The 25,368-nt window shown below is 58.0% G+C and overlaps 10 protein-coding genes across 10 annotated transcripts; 5 read left to right on the forward strand and 5 right to left on the reverse strand.

The window, feature by feature from the left end:
- Positions 1-182: 182 nt before the first annotated feature.
- Positions 183-1,490, forward strand: BKCO1_6900017 (ca2+-modulated nonselective cation channel polycystin; the record flags this gene model as incomplete). Its single annotated transcript, XM_020278435.1, has 1 exon — positions 183-1,490. One exon carries the CDS (start codon positions 183-185, stop codon positions 1,488-1,490), a length of 1,308 nt encoding a protein of 435 aa, XP_020126215.1.
- Positions 1,491-2,507: 1,017 nt separating this feature from the next.
- BKCO1_6900018 (uncharacterized protein) lies at positions 2,508-3,589 on the forward strand (the record flags this gene model as incomplete). The annotated part of the gene is made up of 2 exons (XM_020278436.1): positions 2,508-2,566; positions 2,638-3,589. 2 exons carry the CDS (start codon positions 2,508-2,510, stop codon positions 3,587-3,589), a joined length of 1,011 nt encoding a protein of 336 aa, XP_020126228.1.
- Positions 3,590-4,656: 1,067 nt separating this feature from the next.
- Positions 4,657-4,920, reverse strand: BKCO1_6900019 (uncharacterized protein; the record flags this gene model as incomplete). Its single annotated transcript, XM_020278437.1, has 1 exon — positions 4,657-4,920. The coding sequence occupies one exon, from the start codon at positions 4,918-4,920 to the stop codon at positions 4,657-4,659; it is 264 nt and encodes an 87-aa protein (XP_020126227.1).
- A 3,340-nt stretch (positions 4,921-8,260) lies between these two features.
- Positions 8,261-9,880, reverse strand: BKCO1_6900020 (uncharacterized protein; the record flags this gene model as incomplete). The annotated part of the gene is made up of 1 exon (XM_020278439.1): positions 8,261-9,880. One exon carries the CDS (start codon positions 9,878-9,880, stop codon positions 8,261-8,263), a length of 1,620 nt encoding a protein of 539 aa, XP_020126198.1.
- Positions 9,881-11,182: 1,302 nt separating this feature from the next.
- Positions 11,183-12,762, reverse strand: BKCO1_6900021 (annexin a7-like; the record flags this gene model as incomplete). The annotated part of the gene is made up of 2 exons (XM_020278440.1): positions 11,183-12,570; positions 12,627-12,762. 2 exons carry the CDS (start codon positions 12,760-12,762, stop codon positions 11,183-11,185), a joined length of 1,524 nt encoding a protein of 507 aa, XP_020126199.1.
- An 851-nt stretch (positions 12,763-13,613) lies between these two features.
- Positions 13,614-14,054, forward strand: BKCO1_6900022 (uncharacterized protein; the record flags this gene model as incomplete). The annotated part of the gene is made up of 1 exon (XM_020278441.1): positions 13,614-14,054. The coding sequence occupies one exon, from the start codon at positions 13,614-13,616 to the stop codon at positions 14,052-14,054; it is 441 nt and encodes a 146-aa protein (XP_020126200.1).
- Positions 14,055-15,463: 1,409 nt separating this feature from the next.
- BKCO1_6900023 (uncharacterized protein) lies at positions 15,464-17,090 on the forward strand (the record flags this gene model as incomplete). Its single annotated transcript, XM_020278442.1, has 2 exons — positions 15,464-15,482; positions 15,535-17,090. 2 exons carry the CDS (start codon positions 15,464-15,466, stop codon positions 17,088-17,090), a joined length of 1,575 nt encoding a protein of 524 aa, XP_020126201.1.
- Positions 17,091-18,056: 966 nt separating this feature from the next.
- Positions 18,057-18,824, reverse strand: BKCO1_6900024 (uncharacterized protein; the record flags this gene model as incomplete). Its single annotated transcript, XM_020278443.1, has 1 exon — positions 18,057-18,824. One exon carries the CDS (start codon positions 18,822-18,824, stop codon positions 18,057-18,059), a length of 768 nt encoding a protein of 255 aa, XP_020126202.1.
- Positions 18,825-20,589: 1,765 nt separating this feature from the next.
- BKCO1_6900025 (uncharacterized protein) lies at positions 20,590-21,926 on the forward strand (the record flags this gene model as incomplete). The annotated part of the gene is made up of 2 exons (XM_020278444.1): positions 20,590-20,719; positions 20,779-21,926. 2 exons carry the CDS (start codon positions 20,590-20,592, stop codon positions 21,924-21,926), a joined length of 1,278 nt encoding a protein of 425 aa, XP_020126203.1.
- A 320-nt stretch (positions 21,927-22,246) lies between these two features.
- On the reverse strand, positions 22,247-24,813 carry BKCO1_6900026 (mitochondrial atpase; the record flags this gene model as incomplete). Its single annotated transcript, XM_020278445.1, has 2 exons — positions 22,247-24,645; positions 24,702-24,813. 2 exons carry the CDS (start codon positions 24,811-24,813, stop codon positions 22,247-22,249), a joined length of 2,511 nt encoding a protein of 836 aa, XP_020126204.1.
- Between the last annotated feature and the right edge of the window lie 555 nt (positions 24,814-25,368).

A 25,368-nucleotide genomic window follows, 5' to 3' on the forward strand; every position in this document is an offset into this window, starting at 1 on the left:
CGCAGTGAACTCCCCCAAACGGCGCCTGTCACTCCCTGGGGTGCCAAGATGGCTACCGCCGAACCAGCTCCCACGCCGCAAGGTAAGCCTAAACCCGCCCACGCCCGGCCGACGCATCCATATCCGGCGCCCAAACACCTCCGGCCCATTATTACTCCTCCGCCCACCCTGCTCACCAAGCCATGAAAGACCGTCACTCCCGCCGCCGGCCGTTCGCCGCCTGGATCAAGCGCGTCGCAAACCTCAAGGGCTCGTCCAACAGCGCGCCGCAAGCCTCCAAGGCCAAGAACAAGTCGCCCGCGAAGAACAACCCGTACCCCGAGTCGGGCCACCTGCATCGCCCTGCGCCCGCCGCGAGCGCAAACGGCCACCTCTCCTTCTCCGAGCCCGTCTCGCGCCGCCAAAGCTATGGCTCAGACGCCTCCGACGACGACCTCGACCAAGGCGGCCAGCCCGTGAAGTCCGCAGCCCCGACCCTAGCGACAAATCCCGAGACAATATACTCAGACGCAGGGCAGTCCAAGGCTGAGACCAGCAACACCCGCGGCGGTGCGCTGAGCTCGCACGATGGCGGGGCGAACAGCACCTTCTCCTCTCCCAACCACTCGGAGCGCTCCCTAACCACCACCCTCACCACAATACAGTCGACGGCGCCCTCGGCCCTGCTCAATGGCGCATCCGCAGGCGCTGCACCGCAGACCACCCTGCACCCCCAGAGCGTGCATTTCTCCCACCAGTACCCGGTTTCGCCTGCATCCGCCGTGCCCGCGCATCTGCAACCCAACCCGCACACCTACCAGGCGGCGACCGCCGGAAACACCTTATCGGATAACGCCTCGATCATGACCCTAGCCTCCTCATCGAAACGCCGGCGCCGAAACTCCCTGGACACGAACGCTTCGGTCCGCGCCCTAGCGCCCTCGTCGGTCTGGGGTGGAAGCCGTGAGTCGCTACCGCTCTCGGTGCTCAGCGGCAACGTCGACGCCACAAGCACCACCGGCGGCATCTACCAGAGCCAGAACCGGCCGGGGCTCGGCGGCGTGGCCAGCGCAGAGCGCGCCAGCGTGTACTCCTCGTCGGGCGCGGCGCCGCCGGCGCTGAGTTCGGAGCGGAACAGCTACTACGCGACCGGCAAGCAAGGGGGCGTGGAGACGGGCAGCGTGCGGAGCGGCCTGCACGGCCACCACGGCCGCGCAGAGAGCCTGGCCGGTAGCGTCAACACGGGCGTAGGCGGCCCGCCCGTCAGCCCGTTGACTAGCCCGGTGCATCCCGCTTCCTCTGGGCCCGGCCGCATGGGCAGCCGGCGGAGCAGCAACCGCAGGGAGGACGATGACATCGAAGACATCGAGGAACACGAAGAGTTCCAGAAGTACGACGATTACGATCACGACGAGGGCGATGCCGATGCCTCTCTCAGCGGCGAGAGCGTCAAGGCGCCTACAAACGGCTTTTCCGTCAAAGAACAAGACGTCACTACGAACGGCAACTAAATTGGGAGCAGTATTTCCTTTTGCGCTACTGACATTGATGTTTGACTTTGGGGAAGCTGGGCTAATTATTGGAAGGGTGGGCGTTTTATAGCAGATGCATTTTTCTGCGCTTGGTGAGGCGTTGTGTTGCTTTTCTACTACTCCTTTTCCCTTGAGCAGCGGTCCGACGCATGACTGAGGCTCATTCACCAGAGGATGGATTTGATAACGTGGGCTTGATGGGATGGGATTGACACTTTCGATACCAGCCTTGGGAGGCTCAGTGCATGAGCGATTTCTGTAACTGCTTTTTTGTCGTGTGTTCGTCGAAACTTGTGAGAGCACATGAAGGCTGGGGCATCAAACCGGAATATACCCTTTATTATACCCAGCCATTGGTTCGCAGAGCTAGTTTTATCGTTGTTCTTTGGGTTCTGATAGGAACATGGATTTTTCTCCTTTGAGTCTACCATTTCAGATTTGCTGATTTTCTTTCTGTTTGACAAATGAACGAGGAAGTAGGGTATGGTCGCTCCGTGATGGACGCCACACTGACGAGCTGGAAATTTCACTCCATTCCTGTTGCGCTTTACCATTCGTTTTGCGTGAGTCGTGCACCAAACATGCAACTTTTTGCCTTCAAGTGGCTATTTTTAGCTACATCATTGAATTTCTCTCCTTCCCAATACACCTTGTGGAAGTGCCCCCGATGTTTCGATTCTCTTAAGTTGACGTTTTCCCGTTTTTCGTCCTTGGCCATCTTGTCAGACTGTGTACGGACTGGCACCGTGAAACCCGAGCTGACCTTGAAATATGGGAGCTCTCACGTAGTAAAGAACGTCATTGGCTTGACTGCCTCTGGGTTGTTTCGGGAAAGTGCTCTTGGTCACGCCTGCCTCAACCGGAGGCTGGACCCTGAAATTTTTCCGTCTGCTTTCGCTCCGAGGAGCAAGACATTCCCTTCTACCTTCCAACTCACTGCACCTCACCTCAGATTCAGAGGCCACTCTCGCAGCACGACAAATATCGAGAGTGAAGATGGCCAGGAACAAGGGAAGCAACAGGGATGTCAGGCCGGACAGGCCGCCGTCCTTCACGTACGTTGCCATAATCCCACGCTGCCTCGGTCGATTCCGCCCTGCCTCAAACACCTACTAACCAGTACCAGAGACAAAACCCTGAGTAACAGCATCACGAAGGTCTATGTGGGACCTGACCGTGAGCTGTACCTTATCTACACCGACCTCCTCCGCTACTGGTCGAACTACCTCGATGGTGAATTTGATGTCTCCAATTCCGAAACCCTGGACCTGCCAACCGTCAGCCCTGCGGTTTTCCGAGTGTTCCTTGATTGGATGCGTTCCGATGGCGACCAATTACCGAAGTGGAGTGTTCACGAACCTCGCCAGACATACGGCGAACCCATCAAAGTCGGCGAAAATGAAGTTATCAAAGATAGGGTCAACTACTACCACTCACAGCCTGAGAGTGAAGCCCTTGAGTGCTACATGTTTGCCATTGACTTCGAGATCCGGCAGTTCCAGAATGATCTCTTCGACAGCATCTTGGAGATGAACCCAGACGGCAATCTCGTCCCTAGCTACAGCATCATACTCAAAGTCTGGCAGGCGTCTACTCCTGCTCCACTGCTGCGCAAGTACCTCGTCGATGTCTTTGCCCGCAACTGGACGTACGGGATTGATGCCGGATGTCGAGAGGAACTCATCTTACGCAAGCAGGTTCCGGCTGATTTCTGGCTCTCCGTCCTCCTACTGCGAGATGAACACGGAGAGATTGATGACTACCCTCCGTGGGACGAGGATCTCTGCCAGTACCACAATCACACCGATGAAGAACAGCGCAGCTGCTACTGGCAGAACATCAACGGCGGATCGGGATACTGTACCGACTACACGGACGACGATGACGACGACTCAATGCTGGACGAATACGAGTCGGACTTCATCGATGACACTGGTGTTTACGCCGACGAGGTGCCCGGTCGGGAATTGTCGCGGATGGAAGAAGATGACACGGGACCCGTCAAGATGGAGGCTGAACTGGACCATGAACATAACGGTTCTGACATCGGTGAGACCAGCGGTTCCCTCACTATTTGAGAGAAGATCCGTGCGAGAGGAGTGATGCAATGCGGATGAAGGCTTACGTGTGCCTGGACTGGAAGTGTGGCTCATTTGCTTCTTTCCAGTACTTCCGATATACTGCATCGACTATAGCTCCAAACCATGTTTAGTGCCTAGTAGCTCTTGCTTGTAGTAAACAGAACTTTCAAGTCTATACTTCTCCCATGCCAAAACGTCTTCATACATCCTGATCATCAGCTTGCCCAAAGCGAGTTGCTGGTACCTTGTGTATCTTTCGGGGCCAAAAGGTGCACCAGATGCTCCAAGTCACGATAAGGGCAAGCTCCAGGTTATATGCAAGGAGCAACTCGATTGATTAAGTACTCTCGGACATGACTCGACCACGAATCAAAAACGGCCCTCCGAAAACGGGAAAAACGCCATCGCTCCCCAAGCCTGAACATTGGATTTCATACACAGCCCAGTATTTATTAAGCAAAGCCTTCTCGTGGCACAAGTTTTTTTTCTTTCCTTTACTGGCCGATGAAGAGGGAAGTCTGACACGGTCAGTTAACCAGGGGGGCTCTAGTACTCCTCGAGCATTTATCGCTGCTGGAGGAAGAAGAAGAAGAAGACGGGAGGGAGGGGGACTCACGGCCATGGCGATGCAGCATAAGCTGACATATGGGCTCAACCGCTCACCCACCCGAGCGAATTTCCAAAATATGCCGAAGACGCTGTGGCGCGTGGTAGTTAGCCCAAATGCGTCCTGGTGTTTTTTTTTTCTGTTTGTTCCTTCTTCCTTGCAACTTTCGCTCTGTGGAAGGGGGGGCCATGTGTTGATTCTTCTCCTTCTCTTTCGCCGCCGCCACCGCCGCCGCCGCTGCCCCTGCTGGTGTGGCGGTTGTTGAGGGTTCCTTCCGCTCTCCTCCTCCGTGTATGTATGTATAGCAACGAACGGCGGAGGGCGTAGCGCGCGCGCGGGCGGAAGCGGCAGGCAGGCAAGCAGGCATGCAGGTAGCGGAGAAGCGAAATCGGATCGATAGGGAGGGAGGGAGAGAGATGAGATGCGGAGGGTCGGTAGGGTCATGTGTAGGTAATCCTTACCCGTCCTTGTTGCGGTCCATGATGCTGGGCGCGACGGCGTGCACGTAGGTGCTCGTGCAGATGAGGAGGAGGATGACGAGCAGGAGGGATTGGAAGTTGAAGAGGGCGGTCTGCATTATTTTCGACGCGCGCGCGCGCGCGCCGCGGGTGTCAGTGAGCGAAAGGTTGCAGCCCTGGATTGGAGCGGGAGGAGGAGGAGGAGGAGGAGGAGGGGATTGCTGCTGTTGCAATTCGTTTGCGGGAGGTGTAGGGCGTACCATTTTTTGTGGTGGTTGTGTGAGAGGACGAGGGAAAGGTGGGGGCGTGAAGGTTCGAGTGGGCGGCGAGGGGCGATTGTCGGAGGTTGTTGTTGTGGGGGATGCGCGGAGCTTTGCTTGTGCGTCGGAGGTGCGGTGATGGTGGAGGACGTGTTCGGTTTCCCTTGGGCGCGGTGACGTTGGAGGGATGCGCTTGGGCGGGCGGCAGGGACCAGGCGCGAAGACGCGGCGGGGGATGTCGTGGCCGCAAAGGTATGCCTGTGTGGTTGGGGTGCAACAGCGGCGAGGATTTCACGGCAATTCCAACATTTGCTGGGTGGCAAGGGAATTGAGGGCCTTGCCAATTCTCAAAGATATCGCAAGATTCCATGAGGAGTGATGACCTGCAAATCTCTCGCAAGTGAAAATGCCCATCACAGCCATTTAATATCCTCTCACAAAAGTTGTCCATACTTCCACTAGTAGCGCAGGCCCGCACGCACACTGATAAAACCGGCAAGCTGACCTGCTCCATAGGGTTAGGGTGCAGTCTTTTGCTGGATTCCACGTCGTTCGTCCCGCACCTTTATCCTAATCGGGATCCTGATATGAATCTCAAACACATGAACAGATGATGGCGAAGACGCTATTGTGACAGGCCATTCTCAGCCAAAGAAGCGCTTTAGGTTCCAGTGCGGGCAAATGTATGCTTCAGCCAAATCCAGAAAGCTCGAACCGTGCTTGGAGGCGATGCCAGGCTACTTCTCAGCCGCCATTCAAGAAGGCGCAGCTCATCGTCGTTCCCCAGCAACACATAGCCCCTTCACCACGCCCCATCCAGTGCCCCAACCTCCAGCGGCTCCCACTCCGGCACCTCCACCACCACCCCATCATCCACCCACGGCTTCTCCATCTGCCTCGTCGCCCAAAACTCCGTATCCCCCCCAACGCCCCTATACTTCTCCACCTCCCCGACATCCAGCCAATGCGTGCGCTTGAGGGGCCACATAAACACAGCTTCGGCATCATCCTGCCGCGGCACAGCCTTACGAGTTACGACGGGCACACCGTCATGGGCGGGCGTCGTCGTCGCGTCGACGTCGAGCTGCCGCCGGCGCTGGCATCCACGGGCATGAAACACCGGCGGTAAATACTTGGCGTCACCGGCCCACTTCTACGCGCACCGGCCGCATGAGTCGATCTGCACGTCAAGCATGAGCCGGCCGGCCCTCCTCGAGAAAGAGGACGGGACCATCGCTTTCGGAACCTATAACGGGTACATCTACGCCGGGGACTACGGTTTCCAACAGCTGGTCAAGGACGCGGGTTCGCCGGCCAACGCCTTGGGATTGAAGAAATGGTTCCGCCCAGATCGGCCAGGTCCGAGGGCCAGCTGGGCCTGCTCGAGGAGCTCCACCCGGACTAGTAGTTCCAACCCGGGCGGTTCTCAGTGGATCCGGAGCGCATGAGCGCCCAAGGTCAATGGCCGCAGGAGGTCAACACCATCCTGCACTGATATCAGGATGGGCAGCTGATCCAAAAGCCCGATGACTGGCTCCAATCCAGTGCTCTAGATCAGCTTCAGAGTCCTGGGGAACGGCATTTCGGTCAACGCCTTGGTCCTTTCGGCGGTGGCGACCGCTTCCGGCCCGTCGGGTTCTACACGACGTAGATGATGCGGCGCGGGACGAGCTGGTCGCTGGCGCGGAGCGTCTTGTTGCTATTGCTGGAAGGTTTGGCTGGGGTTTGGCGGGGCTTTGTGGTGGTGGCGGTGGAAGAGGAGGAGAAGAAGGCAGAGGAGGAGGAGGAGGAAGGGGAGGAGGAGGAAGGGGAGGAGGAGGAAGGGTAGGAGGAGGAAGGGGAGGAGGAGGGACTAGCGGGAGCTGGCTCGGACTTTTGGGTCGTTAAAAAAAACGAGTATCCGGGACCGTGTATTCACGGAACGCGATCCCTTGTTGGTACAGTTTAACGTCTCGATCTCCCTGAACGGCGGGTAGCCATGCCCTTGGCTCCTTTAGTGGCTGCGAGATTGCACTCCTCCGATCCATGTTCGCTCCGCCCTCCATGATTTCGCGGACTTTCACCCTCTGGGGAATTGCACTTCCTGGAGCTTTCTGTGGTTCTCTGCCCTCTCCGCCCCGGTATTCATCACGACCTCGAGTTCAGGCCCGTTCAGCGCCTCGCTGGAAATTGTGTTACAAGGTTCGTACGGAGGTGTCGTGGTTCTGGTCATGGATGTCGATTTGGACGGAACCTAACCGAGACGGACTAGCCAAATCGGGGAAATTGCTCACCTCGGTGCAGACATGAAATCAATCGCGACAACGCTAGCCACGACACCACAGCTTTTATTCATGCCGATACAGAATGAATGAATCGGTGATATACAGGCTGTTGGGCGTTTGGAAACTCCCATTGAGAAAAGGCCTGGATGTCCCAAATCGGTCGCAGCGATCACACGATGTGGTAAGGTGACAACACAGAGGTGAGAGAGAAGAGGAAGAAGCGTTGTTGTTCTTTCTAGCTAGCTGTCTAAGAAACCACTTTTATACCAGACCCCGCCCTGGTTGCTTGATGAGGCGAAACAAAGTCTGTGCCAGGACTCTTCTACACTTTGGGTCAGCGATTTGAAGGATGCAGAAGAGCGGGTTTGTTGCTTACATTTTGCGTGACAGTTGCTGACGGGGAGCAACTGCCTATACTCCATCTAGACGAGGATACACGGTCGTCGGCTTCGGTTCCTTCTCTCCATCGTTTTATCATCTTCAGCATGCGGACAGAGTCCGACAAGATGTAAACGGTGCTGACGCTGTTCGGACACCAAAGCCGGACCTTGTTCAAGCCCAGTTTTATGGCCCCCACATTGTCGCCTTGAGATGAGCCCTCGAGACAGATTTGGTTGGTTGTTCGATGAGGGCACGGAAGAGTCGTTCATCCGTAAGTACATACATATAGAACAAAACGCTGCGCTTCGTAATGGGTGATCTCCGGTAAATGCCAATATATAATATATGCAATCAAATGATTTTGATATGAATGATGGTAGTCAGAGCAAAGCCTGTTAACAGAGTAATGGGTTTATATAGCCTTACGAGACGGGTTGTTTGATCACCCCGAGCATGTGCCACTATGTTTTCAATCATAAAAAGTTATGGGGGGAAGCGAATTTGTGGGGAAACGGTCGCAGAGTCACAGGCGGTGAATCAACAAACGACTTCACAAGCCTCTTGCAATCATTCCATTTACTATCAAGCGACTTTGTAGGCCAATCACGGAGACACTCAAGCCCAATTCCCAAACAAACACAGACCCAAGCCGCCCCCAACCAGACCACGCACCTCTGCAGACAACCGCTCTAGCAGCTCTACCCCCCCTCCGAAATCTCCCCCTCCTCCTTCCCATCCTCCTCTCTTTTCTTCTTCCTCCTCCTCCCCTCCTCCTCCTCTAGCTCCTCCTCCTTCCCCTCATCCCACCTCGCCCACGCCCTTAAGTCCCTCAGGTCCGCGCGGTCCCACACGCCGTTGCCGCGGCTCGCCAGCGCCCTGAGATGCGCCTTCAGCTCCCTCAGCGAGCCCGCCGTCACAAACGCCTCGTCGCACGTCCCCTTCTTCACGTAGCGGCCCAGCTCCCGCTTGCGCACGCGCCGCACCGCCCGCCCGTCCACGTACGTCTCCTGCTCGAACACGTCCGCGCCCTCGATCCGGACCTCGGGCACCTCGCCCATCAGCTTTCCCGTCGCGGTCCCAGTCCCAACATCCACACCCGCACCCACACCACGGAACGAAGACGACGCCGAAGACAAAGCCGAAGACGAACCCGAAGCCGAAGAAGAGCTGGCAGCGCCTGTCGGCGACACCAGCACGACGCGACAAAACGACGCCGCCAGCTCGTCGCGGGTGGCGGCGGCGGCAGCGGCGAACTTGGCGTCGAGCCCGCGGTAGACGCTCCAGGACGTGGTGGTGGCGACGTAGGCGAAGGCGTCGGCGCGGGCGTCGGTGGGGTCCTCGGCGTCGAGGATGACGCCAGGGTGGGAGCGCCAGCCTTGGTTTTGGCTTTGGTTTTGGCTTTGAGGAGTAGTGGAGTTGATGGTGCTGGTGCTGGTGTTGGTGTTTGTGGGGATCAGGCGCTTGACCCAGATGATGCGGCCGGGGGTGCAGGAGAGCGGGGGGAGGTATTTGGGGGAGGGGAGGTGGCCGGTGGCAGCGGCGGCGGCGGGGTTGATGGTGGGATAGGGGACCAGGGCTTGCTCGTGGTGCTGGTGCTGGTGCCGGTGGTGGTGGTCCGGAGGGGAGGGCGAGCGGGCCTGGTGGCGGTGGAGAGACGGAAGACTGGCGTTGCGGCGCGGGTGAGGAGGGTAGGGGTCGTAGTCGTAGTCGTAGTCGCGCGGCGGCGGCGGGCCGGATCGATCAGGGCGAAGGCGTTGGCGCTCCTGCGAGCGGTAGACGTCTACATACCGGTCCGTAACTCTGCCGCGCGCGGCTCTGGCGTATGCTTCGTTGTGGTAGCTTGTGGCGTGTGCGGGTCTGGCGCTGGTTGTACTGGCGGGGGAGCTGGACAAAGCGGGAGTCCTTGGGCTTTCCAAAGCGCAAGCTGCCGAGAGCGGATTCGGCTTTCTGCCCGTGCCCTGCCTCTTCCGGCTCGGCTCGCTGTCATGGTGCGCGGGAACGCTGTAGTCGGACGAGTCTGACGCCTTGCGCTTGGGCGGAGCATGGCTGTAACCACTCGCTGGCTGCGCTTGCGGTCTGTACGAGTCAATAAGAGGACGCTGACCAGAGTTTCTGAAAGGCCTGGGGCCAAGAGACGAAGAAGAACGGTAGTTTTCGCGCTGTGGCCGGTATGAATCGATCAGAGGACGGGACTTGGGCGGCGGGCCAGCAACGTCGTGCTTGTTTTGGGACGATGAGGACGGCGCGGAGTGAGGCGCTGCGCCGCTCTCGGTCTTAAGCTTGCGTGTGAGGCCAGAGGAAGCCTCGTCGGAATACATGGTTGCTGTTTGGGCCGTTTCCAAAGGCTCTGTCCTGTTTGACGACGTAGAAGAAGTTAGCACAAGGGGAAGCGCGAGCAAACAACATATTCGGCGAGTCGGGAAGATGTACTGGGGTGGTAGAAGAGGCGAGACAAGATGGACCAGAGCGCAGCTTGTCCGGCGGACTGTCGGCCAGGGTGTGCGTATGGAGCGGTGACGCGCTATCGAAGGTGATGAAGGCGGAACGTGGTGGAGGGCGTTTGTGCGACAGGAGCGGCGGCCGGCTTGCGGACGGGCGGGCAAATGACGCCGTCTGTAGGCGGAGGAGCAAAGGCGGGCGAGCGAAAGACTTTCTGCGGTGAGAGGAGTTCGGCGGGAGTGGTGGAGGAGGGAAGAAAAAGAAGAAGAAGTGGTGGCGGGGCACGCAAGAGATAGATCTTGGGCAGAGCCGGCAGAGCCAGGTCGCTCAACTCATCTGGAGTTGTGCTACTACTGTGACTTCTGAGAACACATACTGAATGTATTCGCCTGACTTCAGATTCGCGGGATCACGACCAACTCAAAGAGCAAAGCCGAAAACTCTGGGGACGACATCGCACGCTCAAGACACTGCAAGATTTAGAAAAATCTGTGCTTAGCTTCTGCATAGCATACACTATGAAGAGAAGCACGGCATTTTACAACTGCGTTTTGCTTGTGGAAGCATCTATTCACTTAAGAGAGACTTGCTGGCTGAACTCACCGCTGCCAGCTTCCACACCGAGTAAAACCCAGACCTTTTTCGTACCATTGTGCAGTGTATCATAAGCTCGCATTCCAAACAGACGAAAAGTGAAAATGACTAAGAAGACCGTCCTCATGCTACAATACCTCGAATACTCGCATTAAAACCTCTCCACTGATATCCACCTCACCGCCTCCCATCCACCACCGTGTCTGCCACGAACGTGTCCGGGCCCTCGACTAGAATTCACCATGCGGTCGAACGCGACATCTCTCTAGCGCAGCGTGTACAAGGCTCGGTCCGCTTGATGATTGGTGTCACGTTTTAACTTTCTTCTTGCCCTGCTGTGTTTTGATATCATCCTTCGCTTGCTGGAGACTTGCGGAAGAATATATAGAGGAGCTGCCGCTGCTTGCGGCTGGCTGTCCCTGCCGGTCAAATGCCTGACTGGCTGGAGGGTTGCTGCTGGAAACTCTGCACGAAAACTGCACGAAACCTCAACTCTCCGTAATCACGGCGCTCTCCAGATAGAGGTCTCTCGTGCAAAAGAAGAAGTGATTGTCTCATCCATAGCTATCTACTCAGGCTGCCCCAGCCTACCCGGCCTCATTCTCGTTCTCCGAATCCTCGTAAACATTCCCGACGTCCGCCCCCGTCGACTCGTCCACCTGCCATTTCTCCCTCTTCCTCCTCTCCTCGGCCTGTCGGTACTCCGCATCCTTCTTGAGGTACCACTCCGAGTACCTCTCCAACACCGCCATCTCCTCCTCCGGCAGATACAGGTCCGGAAAGCTGCCAAAACGCGAGTACTTGGAAAAGTAATCGACATGCAGCTCAGCATCCCCATGGATATCCACGTACGACCCCTTCTCCGGCATCATCTCGCCGTCGGCGAGCCTGAGCAGCGGCGTGCCGTGGTGCGGCCGCGTTGTGCCGTCATCGACCAGCAGCCACTGCTTCTCGTGCCAGCGCTTCTGCGCCTGATTGACGTATTCGCCGTACTTGTTGAGGAATCCGCCGATCCCCTTGAACGACGACTTCTTGAAGAAGCGGATCTGGCGCGTGGCGCGGTTGACGGAGCGGATGACGGCGGGGTGGCCCGAGTAGTCCAGGCCCGAGAGCTCGTCGATGAAGACGATCTTGCCCCGGTAGCACTGGCTCAGGGTGAGGCGGAAGTCGGCGTTCCGGTGGAAGCGGGGACGAGGCAGGAGGGTGGAAGCCGGTTCGCGGATGTTGTCGACGCCTGTGGGAGTGGGACCGGTGCTGCCGCCGAGGCTGAAGTCGGTGAAGGGGACGTATCTTCCACGACCACGGCCACGGCCGGCAGCGGGCCTGCCCTGGTCCGTACCACTCTCTCGCTGTTGTCGGGGAGTGGACTGGCGCGACTGGCTGCCGAGGGATGGGAAGTCGTCCTTGCCGAACTGCACGGGCGGAAAGGCGGGACGGCCGCGGGACGGAGCAGGCTGAGAAGGCCGAGTGAACTGGGCGGAGCAGACGTGCTGCGAACTTGCTGGCGTCGGTGCAGGAGAGCGACGGCGGCCACTCTCGCCACGCTGGCCACGAGGACCAACACCGCGGCCCGCAGGCGCTGAGGGCGGGAATCGGACGGGACCGGAGTGACCGCGACCTCGGTGTGCAGCTGGCGGATAGGGAAGCTGCTGCTGGTATCCACGCGGAGAATACGCAGGGCCAACTGGAGGATACGGGCTTGAACGGCCCGAGTAGGATGGCTGTCGGCCACCAGCAGCTGCAACACGACTGCGGTGCCCACCCTGCCTTGGAGGATTCCCACGTCCACGACCCACTGCCGGGCTGGGGGCTTGCCCGAACTGGTTGTATACAGGCGCATTGTACGCCAGAGCAGGAATTCCATATATACCACTCGATGCATTCGTGTTGCGCAACTGTCCTTGCTGCTCAGCATCCTGCGGACCCCTGTAGTTGGTGTTGAACAAATTGGAGGCAGCTGCAGGCTGGGAGACATCTGGCGGAGTGTGTCAGTGAAAGATATCACGTGCATGCGATGGGTCGTTGTCCTACTCTGCTGTCCAGACTGAGAGATGCTCCGGCGCTCGTCTTGAAGCGCGTCTTGGTTGCGGCTCTGCTGTCCAGACATGGCTTCGGTGGGTCCGTCTTGTCTGGTAATGGTCTGTGGTGAAGTAATAAGTGGTCTCATGGTGATGTTAATATAGAAGAGCTTACAGGTGGTAGGATTAAAAGAAGAAGCGGGGGTTGGTCAAGAAGATTCAGATAAGCGCGACAGGCAAGGTTGAAAAAAGCTTCTTGGGCCGGGTGAAGTTGGAAGGAAGGAGTGTGTAGAGTTTTGGAGCGGGGCGGGTGGCAGCTTAAGTAGATTCCCAAAATGTTTAGCGCTGGTCAGGTGGACTTGAAAATGGCAACTGCGCTGCTGGACGCATGCACCCGACCGCCAACCTTGGAAACTTTCACGCCCGTCCATCTGTTTGCCCGCCGACGGCTCCATGCTATTCGCTGGAAACCCGCACGTTCACTCGCAAGCCGGCTGAGAAGGGAATTCGCGCTCATTCGCAACTTATCGAAGCACACACCCCGACCCATCTTGGAATAAAACAGTTCGAAAGAAGCTGCACAGGACCGACCGCAACTCTGATTCAGCCGATCGCCACACGGAAACTTCGCCGAATCAGGCGACAGTTGCAACAATCAACAAACACCCAGGACGCGTTTTGTGGACATTGATACTGCACTCTGCCTGCTGCCCGCGTTTGCGGCGAGCACAACAAGATCTACCACTCGGTGAGATAAGATAAGCGGTGGGATCGAACAATCCAGTCACACCTATTTTCCTCCAGAGGCTGATTTTGGCCAGTGCGGCCGAGCTTTGGGTCAGCGTTGTTCAGGAAATCGTCAAAGGGGTCGGCCATGTCTTTGAACAATGCCCTCACCACACTTGAGAACAAGGCAGCATTGTGCATGTACAACCATCGCAGAGTCTTGGTTTATAACAACTTGCAACACTATCGATGCCTTTCTCTACCATCGACCACCATGGCTTCCCGCGCGTGTACCCTGACCTTCCCCCGGACCTCCTACGAGGAGTCGGCATGCAATGCCTGCTTCCATGGCAGCGGCGACGCCACCAGCGAGCCCATCATCGTCCTTCCGTGTGAGTGCAACTTCCACTTGGCTTGCATCACCCTCGCTTTCAAGACCCAACACGCCACGCTTAGCTTCTTCACTTGCCCCACTTGCTTCACTGACCTGAACAACACGGGTCCGCACTCCCGTGCCTTGGCTCCGCCGCCTGGTAGGCTGCTGCAGATTCAGTCCATGGGCGATCATAACCAAGTCGCCACCTTCCAGGACGAGGACACCGAGGACATCACCGGCCACCTTGTCTACCGTGACCACTATGATGGCGCCGCCGGAACCCTGACCGTGTCCATCTCTCTTGTCCCGGAGAACTATGCTCTTGAGCGCGTTGCTTGAACTGAATGTGTTGTAGGTATGGTGGTGTGTTCCTTGGATGGGACGCTAGAAGAAAAAACATCTAATCGAGTATCTTATTTCCCCTGGAGACTTCTTCAAATTTATGCGATGCGATACTGTCTACTAAACCAAACCTCTTACTTCTACATCATTTAGTGACATCGGTCCTACAACCCGCACACCACTGCCTGTCCATTAATGCATCGTTTAGATACAACAATCGAAGCTTTGCTTCTTTGTCCAAAGCGATATCCGTGGAATTTCGGGATAAATATTGCGCGACCGCGACTACCCGGACGAAATGCTGCCGTGTTTTGCCGACGTATTCTCCGGCGGGAACGGACTGTCGCAAAGCGTTTGCTTCATCGCACGTCGGCGGCCACCCTGAAGGACATTTGGGGAAACCGAAGTAGAGCGGATTTTGGCCGTAATTTGCAACCCAGTGGAGGAACTGCCATGCTCTTTTTCTCTCTTTCGTGCCTCACAGGCCTTATCTTTCGGTCGGCAACTCAGACGCTGCGAGTCCCAAAGAGGAAATTATTGAGCAACCAATCAAAACTTCCGCACGCCGAATGTCCCCGGAGAAACGCGTTTCCGACTGCACGACCGCAACCAAGGGCTCGCAACATGCCCTGTAGATTGAACACTGCTTGCTTGCTTGTTTAAAGGTGGTCTATTTAGGCCGGCTTGTTAAGCAAGCCCTAGCAGTAGATTGTATTGTAAAGCTTGAATGACCAATATCATACGGATCACAGGTTCCTACGTGACGGTGAGAATGACAAAGCACCAGCCGCACATGCTTAGAAACTTTGAGAATATGCACGTAACAAATAACTAGACTACGGAGACAAAAGAGAAAATCACGGTACATCCAACCTGCGTGGTGTTTGAAAAAGGTCTGATATTTAAAAACAAACATTCGCAAATTGTTTGGAGTCTGGCTGTCACAATGGCATTCGTCGTAAGCTACACAGCTGCAGTATATAACAATCCCATTTGCCTTTTCGCTGTAGACAATAAGATCTTTATCTATAGTGAAAATGTTACATGCTTCGGAACTTATTGTTCAGTGGCTCCCCGTCTCGTCCCGATACCTTAGACGCCAAAGAGTGGATAGAGTGAAGCCGACCTCTCCCCTCCGCGCCAGTCCGCCAAGCCTCAGCCGTGGTCCTGTCCAATGGAAGGTGGTGGAAAGCCCCAGTTAGCCAAAAGAGGCAATCTGCGGGTGTGCTGTGGCCCCGTGCCGCCTTGACTTCGCCGCTCCAGTCGCAGCACACATAAAACCCACCACTGCGACCCTCCGACCTTCAGCTGCGACACTCTTGTAACCCACTGCAAGATTTCTTTCGGACAGCGTCTCTTGACCACCTCTCCACGATCCAAACGCCTACACCCTCCCGCAAACAGACATGAACCAAAACAGCTACAGTATGAAGCCCTTTTCCATTAATCCGCACTTCCTCTGACAGCAAAACCCTAGATCCCGCACGCGGCACCCGAGGTGGCCGTGGCCGTGGCCGTTCTCAACACCAAGTGCCGCCGCCGAACGCTCCGACGGGCCCTCGGCCCATGTGCTGTCAACTGCACCATCTCAACCCCAACTGTGGGTTGGGGTGCAACGGCGTCACCGTCGTCCCGGGATTCTCCACGCAGCGTCCCACTCTATATGGGCCTGCTGGCTTCGCTCCATCTGCCGCCCCTCCTCCTCCAACCTACAACCCGCAGATGGGTCAGCCTCGCGGTGGTCCTACACCACCCATGAACATGCCGCCGCCGCGTGGTCCGAGAAACCACTCCGTCAACCATCGGAACGCGCCTACGTTTCAGCAGATGCCTGGACACGTCCTCACCCAACACCACCCTGTATACAACACCCCGGCGGCCCCGTCTCCATTCGGCGGCTACCATGGACAGAGCACATCTGCCATGGGACACCAGCAGCAGAGGCTTAACCCCAGCCCTGCCCCTCACCACTTCAACCAGCAGTTCCCTCCTGCTCCTCCTCCCGCTCCTTTCTTCCCTCCCTCCATCCGCCCTACGCCCACACCAACCGGCCCGTCGAGCTTCCAGCTCTCGACGTCCACACGACACCACGCCGCCCGCCAGCCCTCCGCCACCTACAACACGCCCACTCCCCACGGCCAAGAGGCAACAGAAGATCTCTCCGGCCCCCTCTCGCTCGCCGCCCTCCGCGACGTCTCTTTCACCAAGCCAGCCACCGCCAGCTCGGCCCCACCCCGCGCCTCCGCCCACCCCCCTCCCCCTCCCGCCCGCAGCACCCCGTCGTCCGCCGCCTCCCCATCGCCGCCAGCAGACTCGCCGCACACCAACCTCCCTCCGCCCCAAGACGCATGGCAGCCATCGACGCGCAAGTCCTCACACGCGCGGTTCGACCTGCGCCTGTCCGACCTCGAGCTCGGCATGATCGTGCACCTGAAGCCGAACGCGACGTGGGGCACAGGGCGGCATCCGGGGCTGGTGTGCGGGTGGAAAGACGCAGGGTACGTCGAGATTCTCGTCGGAACGAGTTTCCTGGGGCAAGGGATGGTGGGGAAGATGGGGAGGATCAGGGAGGCGCACGAGAGGGCGCGGATTGGGAGGGAGTATCTGCGGGTTGGTGGGGATGGTGGGGATGGGGAGGACTATGTGGAGGCGTATGCGGGGTTGGGGTTGCCGGTGCTGCGGTTGAGGGGGGGGAGGGTGTTGAAGAAGACGACGTACTTCCGGTTTGTTTACCGGTTTCATTGCGAGCTTGCGGATATCTGCAAGTATGCGGATGGGAGGAGTCTCAAGAACAAGTACGTGTTGGATGAGGCGAGTTGGGAGGCTTGCCGCGCGTACTTGGAGCATCGGCTGCCGCTGATGAGGAGGGCGGAGGCGGAGGTCAGGAGGCAGCAGAGGGAGAGGGACAGGGCCGCTGAGAGGCAGAGGGTGCAGGATGAGATGCGGCGGAAGGTCGCGGAGGCGGCGAACGCGCTGCAATCGGTGACCCAGGAGGAGACGGATGATGATGCGGCGGAGTCTTCTCTTGAGTGACGGAATTCAGCTGCTTTTCTTGGTGGGCTTTGGTGTTGTCTCCCTGGCTGCTTGCGACGTTTGCTTTCCCTCACTTTCGATTATCACGACCCACGATGGTGCTTTAGCGCGAATACCACACTATGTAGCGTTTTCATTCAGATCTTTGTGATCCCAAACGGCTTCTGCTCTGTGGTGTGACATGTACATTTCGATGGTAGAAAAGCTGACACTGGCATCAAACTGCACGAGACGCATATGGGTAGCGGAGAGAATTGGCGGTGATCAAGTTTCATCCAGAAAGGTACATGTCATTCAAAGTAGAATCATCTCAATTGCTTGCATGTCCCGAAAAATCAATCCAATACTCTTGCACTTCTCCGAAGCGAACTCCGCACTCAACCACCACAGCTCAATACTTACAAGAAAAAGGCTCGTCTTAGCTTCACTCTTGATGGACATGCACCAGAGAGTTACTAATCGCCAGCACCAACGCAGAGGTGCGAGCCCAATCGCTGGCGTCCCTCCGCCTTGCTCTGTCAGCAACAATAAAAACCCAAAATGGTTGGTCTCAAGGAGTTCTGCCGCTGTTCGAATCTCGTATGAAGATTTATCGGTTTAAAATACCCGAGGTCACCTTCGAGAACGATCGCGGGAATCCAAGAGCAAGCTTGCGTCAAATATCGTATTGGGCGAACCCATCGATAAGTGACGACAAGCAGGCTCCACCACATTATATGTGGTGAAGTTCCGGACTCAAAGCACAAGAGCAAGTGATGGGCTCAAGGCAGAGTCGGAAAGGAACAATGCCGAATTGGTCCTTAGCAAGCCTGCAAGCAGGTGTTGCTAATCCGGAAGGATGGTACCAAAACGGACTGGTGCCAGCGCTGGAGCTCACGAGGAGTCGCTTGCCGGGCTTGTCAATCCCCACCTGATCGGGATCCTCACCTGATGATGTTGCACTGCAGGCCGTTGGAACTTGCACGCTCAGCGCCTCCAGAGAGCAGACCAGACCCAACGGGTCAGCTGCTCAAAGATGTACCGCATCGCGGACTCGGCGAGAATGATGTCGGACTCGCCGCCCACGGTGTACGGCTGGAGGCAGTCAACCTCGAGCTTGAAGGCGCCTTGCTGGATGTGCAAGTACGACCTCTTGCGGAGCTGGATAGGCCTCTCGAAGAGAAGCGTCTCCGTGCCCAAGTGCGGCTCCTCCTCGCCGTTCCCAAGCAAAAGCAGCTGCTGCAGCTTTTCCTTTTTCGCCAGGCCTTCCCTCATCTTCTCCCACTTCTGTTCGGCCCGCTGTCCGCCGAACGAGGTGATGGGAATGATCCGTACGATCCCATCTTCGTCGGGGCCACCCCAGATGAGGACCGGATGGCCCTCAAAACCGTCCACGCGCTCCTGGCATCGGAGACGTTGGCGAATGATCGAGCTGGGCCCGATCTTGCCGAAGTCCAGCCATGCGAGCCTTCCTGGAAATGCCCAGTGAGGCTCTTTGGCAGCGGTGTTGTCGTTGCCAGGAGATGAAGGGGAAGGTTGGGGGGATGGAGGGGGGGATGGAGAGGCGGTGGGAGGAGACGAAAATGAGGGGATGGATTCCCGGGCGAGAGGAGAGAGAGAAGAAGGTGGGGAAGAAGGAGGAGAGAGGGGGGGAGAGGGGGGGAGAGAGGGGCGCGCTGCCGGGCCGGGAGAGGTTCTCTTAAGCATGGCCGCATAAGAGATGGGCGCCGGTGGCGCAGCTGTTGAGTTCTCCATTGTGAATGGAGAGAAAGATGGAGAAATGGAGTGAGTGAGAAGATAGACGGTGGTGGTTGTCTATGCTTCAAAGATGAACTCCTCGGATGTTCCTTGGAACCAAAACTGCGGGAAGAGCGAGGTTTTGTATCCTCATTCTCATTCCCGTTTAGAGCCAATGCCCGCTAGGGCTTGGCCTGAAAAACTCGTTCATGATGGTTCCAATGGGCCACAGGTTGAGGAGCACGCCTTGGTTCCTGGGTTTCCAGCCCTCTTAGGATCGGACGGAGCTTGGAAGACCCCATTGCAAGGTCGTTGGGCCCCTAAGGCCGGCTAGATTGGAGTATGAATCAATCAATCAACCAAGGTCGTTGGGCCCCGAAAGCTCTTCGAACAGCCAAAGCGGCAACAGGAGACATTTGCCAACAGTGCAGTACTTCAGGCGAGGAGTTTCGCCTGAAAGATGCAAAAAGCATGACCGCGTTCAGTTTCCCGCTCAGTGTGGGTTCTCATGACTCCCAGCTTCGTAGGGCTGGATTGTGGAGCAGCCACCCTTGGAAGAACGGAAGGGAGGAGAGGCAGACGCGCGTCCTAACGGAAGCTTCCTGACACGTTGCTGCAAGAAGTACGGTTTGCGGGATGGGAATCGAGGATGGGAATCGAAGGGCAGCGACGGACGTGGAATTCGAGTTGCGGTGTCTGGGTGACCTGGGTCCAGTGAGCACTCTGGGTCCCAGTCTGTTTGGCCAGCATGGAGCATGTGTCGCTGGCGGCGGCTGGTATGGAAGATAGACACGATTCAGGAGGCATTGGCGACAAGTGACTTGCAGTGTGTCGGTGGAGGCGGTCGGTGGAGAAGTAGGACACGATTCAGGAGCTATTTGGGACAAGCAACTTGCAGCGTGTCGCTGGCGGCTGCCGGTGGAGAAGATGAATACTATTCAGGAGCCATCGACGGCGCTGGCAACTGCGGGTGGGGAAGTTGGACACAAAGCAGGAGCCATGGGCGACGAGCGACTTGATTGGAGGCACGCGGCGGGGAGTTCCTCCCTCGTGGCTTCCTCTTCTACGAACGGCAGCCGTCGGCAGCGCTCCATCTCTTGCAATTCTGCAATGATAGCCAAACCCCTTGTTCCTGAAAGCGTTCCTGAAAATTCAAACGTCACGGCCCACGGGGTAGACGTGAAACGGGCGCCCTGGCAAGCCAGCGGCGATGCGCTACCGTGGTCCGTGGACAGCATATATACCAGCGTACCGTGGATCCATCTCTGGACCCCGTTGGAAACGTGCAGCGGCGTAAATTCCGGGGGGCATATATAATGCAAAACAGCGACTTTTTCTACCATCCAGCCGATAAAGGTTACGTGGCTCACTGGTTTACCTGCCCACGACTCCTAGGCAACGCTTGGGGATTAAAGCGTCATGGATACCAAAAGAAGGCGGTGGTCCCCCGTGTCGCCTTCCTGCAGCGGTCCGGCTTACCGGTGCCGCACGGCCAGCTTAGGGAGGCCTGCAGGTCCTTGCCCATGTAGTGTTGCACCAACGCGTCCGGGTGGCGCAGTTGGTCCGGCCGTGTGGTGTTGCCGTCCGGGGTTCAATTCCTGGCAGCTTCAGCTTCAGTCTTTTTGCTTTTTTGCACCGCTGGAGAACAGAGAGTCGGTCGGCGAGCGCCCCTTCCCGGCGCAGAAGGAGCCCGCCCACGCGCCTTCCGTAATGTCAATCGTCTTTCCCCACCTCTCGTCGCTGTCGATGATGCCCTCTTTTTTGCTCATCGTCATCCGCTATCATGGCCAACTCCATATTCTCACCAAAGCGCAAGTCTGCCGCCATGGCAGATGGTGAGGCTCAAAACGAATCCAGCGACCAGCTGCTCATCAAGGACGAATTATGCTCTGACTGTCACCGCGACCCATTAGGTAGATCCCATTGCATCTTCACTTCAAGACACGGTGCACTCTGACCTCTTCGCGTTCAGGAAGTCTCAGCTTTGGCCGCCAGCATACACCCACACACAATCCACCCAGCTGCACACTTCCACATGATACCATGCACAGCCCCATCAATAGTCCCGGATCCCCCATTCTCGGCTCACTAGATGCATCCCCACCACCACCATCAGCCCGCATCACCTCAACCGCCAAGCTCACTGCGCTCCGAGCCGCTGCGGCTACCAAGCACGGAACCGCCAAAGCTACCGCCTCGGCATCAATTCAACCCAACACCCACCTCGGCCCGCTCGATCAACGCTCCCAGATCGCGCAGCGGGCTTCGCATGTTGAGAAGCCAAGCACTCGCCGTCCAACCCCCCTTCCCACCACCGCGTCAACACCATCATCGAAGCAGCCCTGCGCGCTCAACGCGTCTACATCTGAGATATGGGCGCCCCTATCATCTGAATCACAGGGTGACTCGGCAGACTGGTACGCTTGGCAACCTCGGCACTATACTGATCCATCTCGGGATCAGATTCACAAGCGGCTAAAGACTGCGGGGCAGAAGTCGGTAGCCCAGAGCGATGAGCTCGATGAGCTACCGGAGAATGAGATGACGAAGGTAACGAACGGGATTGGCGGGCAGGCGGTGCCGAGGAAGGAGTATGAAGACCAGCGAGGACACCATCATGAGCAGCACGAACGTCATGACCAAGGCGACGCCCAAATTGCCCCACAGCAGCAGCAGCAGCAGCGCCGCGAGGATCACGGTAATCCCAAGAGCAACCAAGAGCAACAAAGGCGGACGCAAGTGCGAGTCGACCAGACGCCGCCGGCCCGGCAATTGACCCAAGAGCAGCAACAGCGCCCGGCACCAGCCCGACATCACGTCACTGAAGAGGAATCACGCACTACCCCGGCCCCCGCATACCATACCGCTCCGCCGCAGCTGCAGACGCTCAGCGGTGCCGTCCCGTCATCGCAAAACTCGCTGGACGTACAGAAGCTCATGACGTGGTCGTTGGATAGAGAACTGCTGCCGCGGGTTCGGAAGGTCACGCACACGGTGACGACGGTGGTCTATGATTTCGAGCCTACCAGTACTGGTTTTGGTGCTACCATCGAAACGGTCGAAGGCGGTACTGTCCGTCGGCAGCGCGAAGGCAACAACGCGGTACGTGATTGGGGTTGACGGGGGGACCGAAACCGTTGGACCCTGAGCCGAAGTTGATGATTGATCGATTGATCAATTGACTCATACTCCGATCTAGCCTGAGACGAAGTTATGCCAACAGTTTCACATGTCGTTTGGTTTCCCCACATCCCTTTCTTCCTTTTTTTTGTGTGTGTGTTTCTCCAAGTACCAAGGATACTATTCGCAAGGAAAGCCTGCAGCTTCTATTCTATGACGCTGAAAACCTACCTCCTATAGATGAAACATCACGGAGATAGTCCTATAGCTTCTTCAGACATATACACAAACCTACATGTAGCTCGAATTGAAAGCCCGACCTACTTTTGACCCTCCTCCTTTTCCTTTGCCTTTTCCTTTTCCATTTCCTCCTCCTCCCTCTCCCTCTCCCTCTCCTTCCTCCTCTCCTCCAACCCCTCCACCCCCTTCCCCCACGCCCCCGCCCTCCGCCCCCACGTCATCGTCCCCCACACATGCGTCCACCCAATCTTCGGCGGCGGCCCCGGAAACGTCCTAAACGGACTAGCAGTAGCCGGCCCACCGTCCCTCACTTCGTCCACGTCGCTCGCCGCGCCCATGCCTTCCGCCACATCGACGCCGCTGCCATCCGCTTTCACTACCTCCCGTTGTTTTTGTTGTTGTTGCTGTTGCCGTTGTTGTTCCAACGCCGCGCGCTCCGCGACGGGGACTTCCCACCTCGCCCGCACCTCGCGCGCGACGGGGGTCCACCACGAGGCGTTGTTGCTGTCCACATTGCTATCGCGATTGTTATTGTTGCCATCGTCGCTGTGACCGCGGGCCCACCAGCGCGCGCCGCACATTTCCCACAGGCGCGAGCGCGCGCGCTTGTAGGCGAAGCGCTCGTCTTCGCCGGTGAAGGCGGTCGCGTGGCCGAAGTTTGGGGCGGCGCGTGGTGGGAGAGTCGTGGCACTGCTGCTGCTGCTGCTGCTGCTGCTGCCGTTGTTGTTGTTGGTGGTGGTGGTGGTGGTGGTGGAGGAGGAGGACGAGGGCGAGTGGTATGAGTAGTCGCGGTCTAGGCCGAAGGAGCCGGTGTATGTGCCGCGGCGGACGCGGTTGGGCGGGTCGTCTTCGAGGGCGTCGGGGGCGAGCATCGTGGGCGTGGATTCCTCGCGGGAAGGGGGGTCGTCGTCGACGTTGTAGGAGGAGATGTTGGGGCGGAAGGGGGCGGTGGCGTCTTGGTAGATGTCGGAGAAGGTTTCGGAGTAGACGGCGTCGCTGTCGTTGTCGTTGTCGCTGTCTTGTTGCTGTTGGTGTTGTGGTGGGGAGGGTGATGATGATGACGACGACGACGAAGGGGTGGAGGCCGCCCGTGCTGCTACGGCTGCTGGTCGGGATTCCGGGAAAAAGATGTCGTCGGGCCCGCGGGCGGCGGTGATGAGGAGCTTGCAGCGGGCTTCGTAGAGGGCGTCGAGGAGGGTGATGAAGCGCCGCGCTTCGTTCTTTTGGAGGAGGGTGAGGACGGGGACGTCGGTGAGGATGAGCGTGTGGAACGTCGAGGCCAGCGTAATGTAGTCGGCGGGACCGAGCTCTCTGGCGCAGAGTTCGGAGAAGGTCCAGGACGTTACGCCGTTGTACTGGCGGGGGACGGTCACTTGACGGCCGTAGACACGGATCGTGCTGGGAGACCAAGGTATTTCGGGAGAAGTGACACCTGATGCTGTTGATTCCGCTGCCTTGAGCTTCAGGAGCCATTCTTTGTGCTCCGATGTTGATTCCTCAATGGAAGGCTTGACAAAGTAGTTCTTTGGCATCGACGCCATCTTCGGGACCGAGTCCTTGGTCTGCGAGTCGGATGGTAGTTTCGCAGCCGAGGTACCGTCGCCTGCCATGGCCGCGTCAACGGCGGTTTCCAAACCTCTCTCGGCTTCGTGGACTGCGGCCTCAGACTCGCTTCTCCTGTAGTCCTTGCCGCCCTCCATCTCCCATACCTCACATCTGGTCTTGAGCACTTCGAGAAAAGGAGCAAAGTCACCACGTCCAGCAAACCTGTGATCGCTCCGGGCTCTCACACCGAATCTCCACCTCAAGGAGTCCATCCGTGTTGGCGGTGGGGTGAACTCCATACCAGCGGCTTTCGCCAATTCCTCGGGCATCCGATTGCTCGTTGCAATCAACACGCCACCCAGATGGAAGAAGCTTGTCAAGAGGTTCGACATGATCTTCGACGCCGCACGGTCCGGGAGTTGAAATTCGTCAAGGAAGAGAATGGGCGATGTCTCAATCATATCACGTGCGAGGACCAGCAGTGAATGCTCGTCGTCAAAGACGGAATTGCCGAAGAAGGTGGAGCTTCTTGTACGGCGCAGCGTCTCAAGTTTGGCCAGGGTGTCGAGCATGAAGGTGTTGAAGTGCCAGCGGCGCTTCTTGCGATTGGGCAGGCAGTCGGCGAAGAGGTCGATCAGCATGCTCTTGCCCGTGCCGACCTCGCCGTGAAGCATCAGGCCTTTCGGCGAGTCGAGCTGCATGGCCTGCTCGTGGCTGGTCAGCACACGCGTCAGGGCCACGCTGTCGCGCTTCTCCTTCTGCGCGAGCAGCGAGGACCAGAAGCCGCGTGGGTGGACATGGCGGTTCTCCTCGGCCGAGGTCTTGGCGCGGCCATTGGTGCCGACGACACGGCTGAGCTGGTGCAAGCGGTGGCTGTACTCGGTGGTGGGCTCATAGTCCTTCAGGCGCTCGTAGAGCTTCTGCAGATGGAGCGCTGCAGCGGTGTCAGCCGGGGGCCGGCGGTTTCGTGTGAGGTGAGCTATGACGTACCGAGGCGATGCTGGGCAGGATCGGGGCGGATGCGGTTCGTGGCCAGCAACGCACGGTAGAGCACGAGAGGGTTGGTGATGGCGACCCCGGTCGAGTACTTGCGGACCAACATGGAGCCAGAGACATGCAGGCACGCGCGACGGCAGGGGCGAAGAAGGCTGTTCCGAACTCGGCGGCGATGGTGGAAACGGAGCAGATGTGCGCCTCAGGCCGCCGCCGCCCGCCGTACTAGGCCGGGCGGCAGACTACGGCGCGCGCAGCGGACGCGTCGCGCACAGGCGGAAATGCACCGGCGCGCGGCTGCAGCTCCCGCCGCCCGCCACCAGCAGAACCAGCCCGTGTCAACACCAGTTTAGCTCCTGTGTCGGGCTAGGGCGCCAAACAATCTCGGCCGAATTAGGCAGCTGTGATAGCTGCCGGCCCGGTCTCGATGCTGACGGCTCAGGTCCTGCCGCTCCCCCCAGACCCGGCGTCATCAGGCGCCCGCCACGTGCCCGTGGCCCCACCCCAGCCCGACACACAAGCTTCTCGTCTCCGACCGTCGGTGCGAAGCCAAATCGCCAGGACGTTGGAAGTTGCGGCAATTCGGAACTCAAAGGGATCCAGCTGCAGCCGCGTTTCGTAACAGATCGTGAACATCATCGACACCATGCGCCAAGGCCCCGCT

The sequence above is a fragment of the Diplodia corticola genome, assembly GCF_001883845.1.
Source record: "Diplodia corticola strain CBS 112549 chromosome Unknown scaffold69, whole genome shotgun sequence".
In the NCBI taxonomy this organism is placed as follows: domain Eukaryota; kingdom Fungi; phylum Ascomycota; class Dothideomycetes; order Botryosphaeriales; family Botryosphaeriaceae; genus Diplodia; species Diplodia corticola.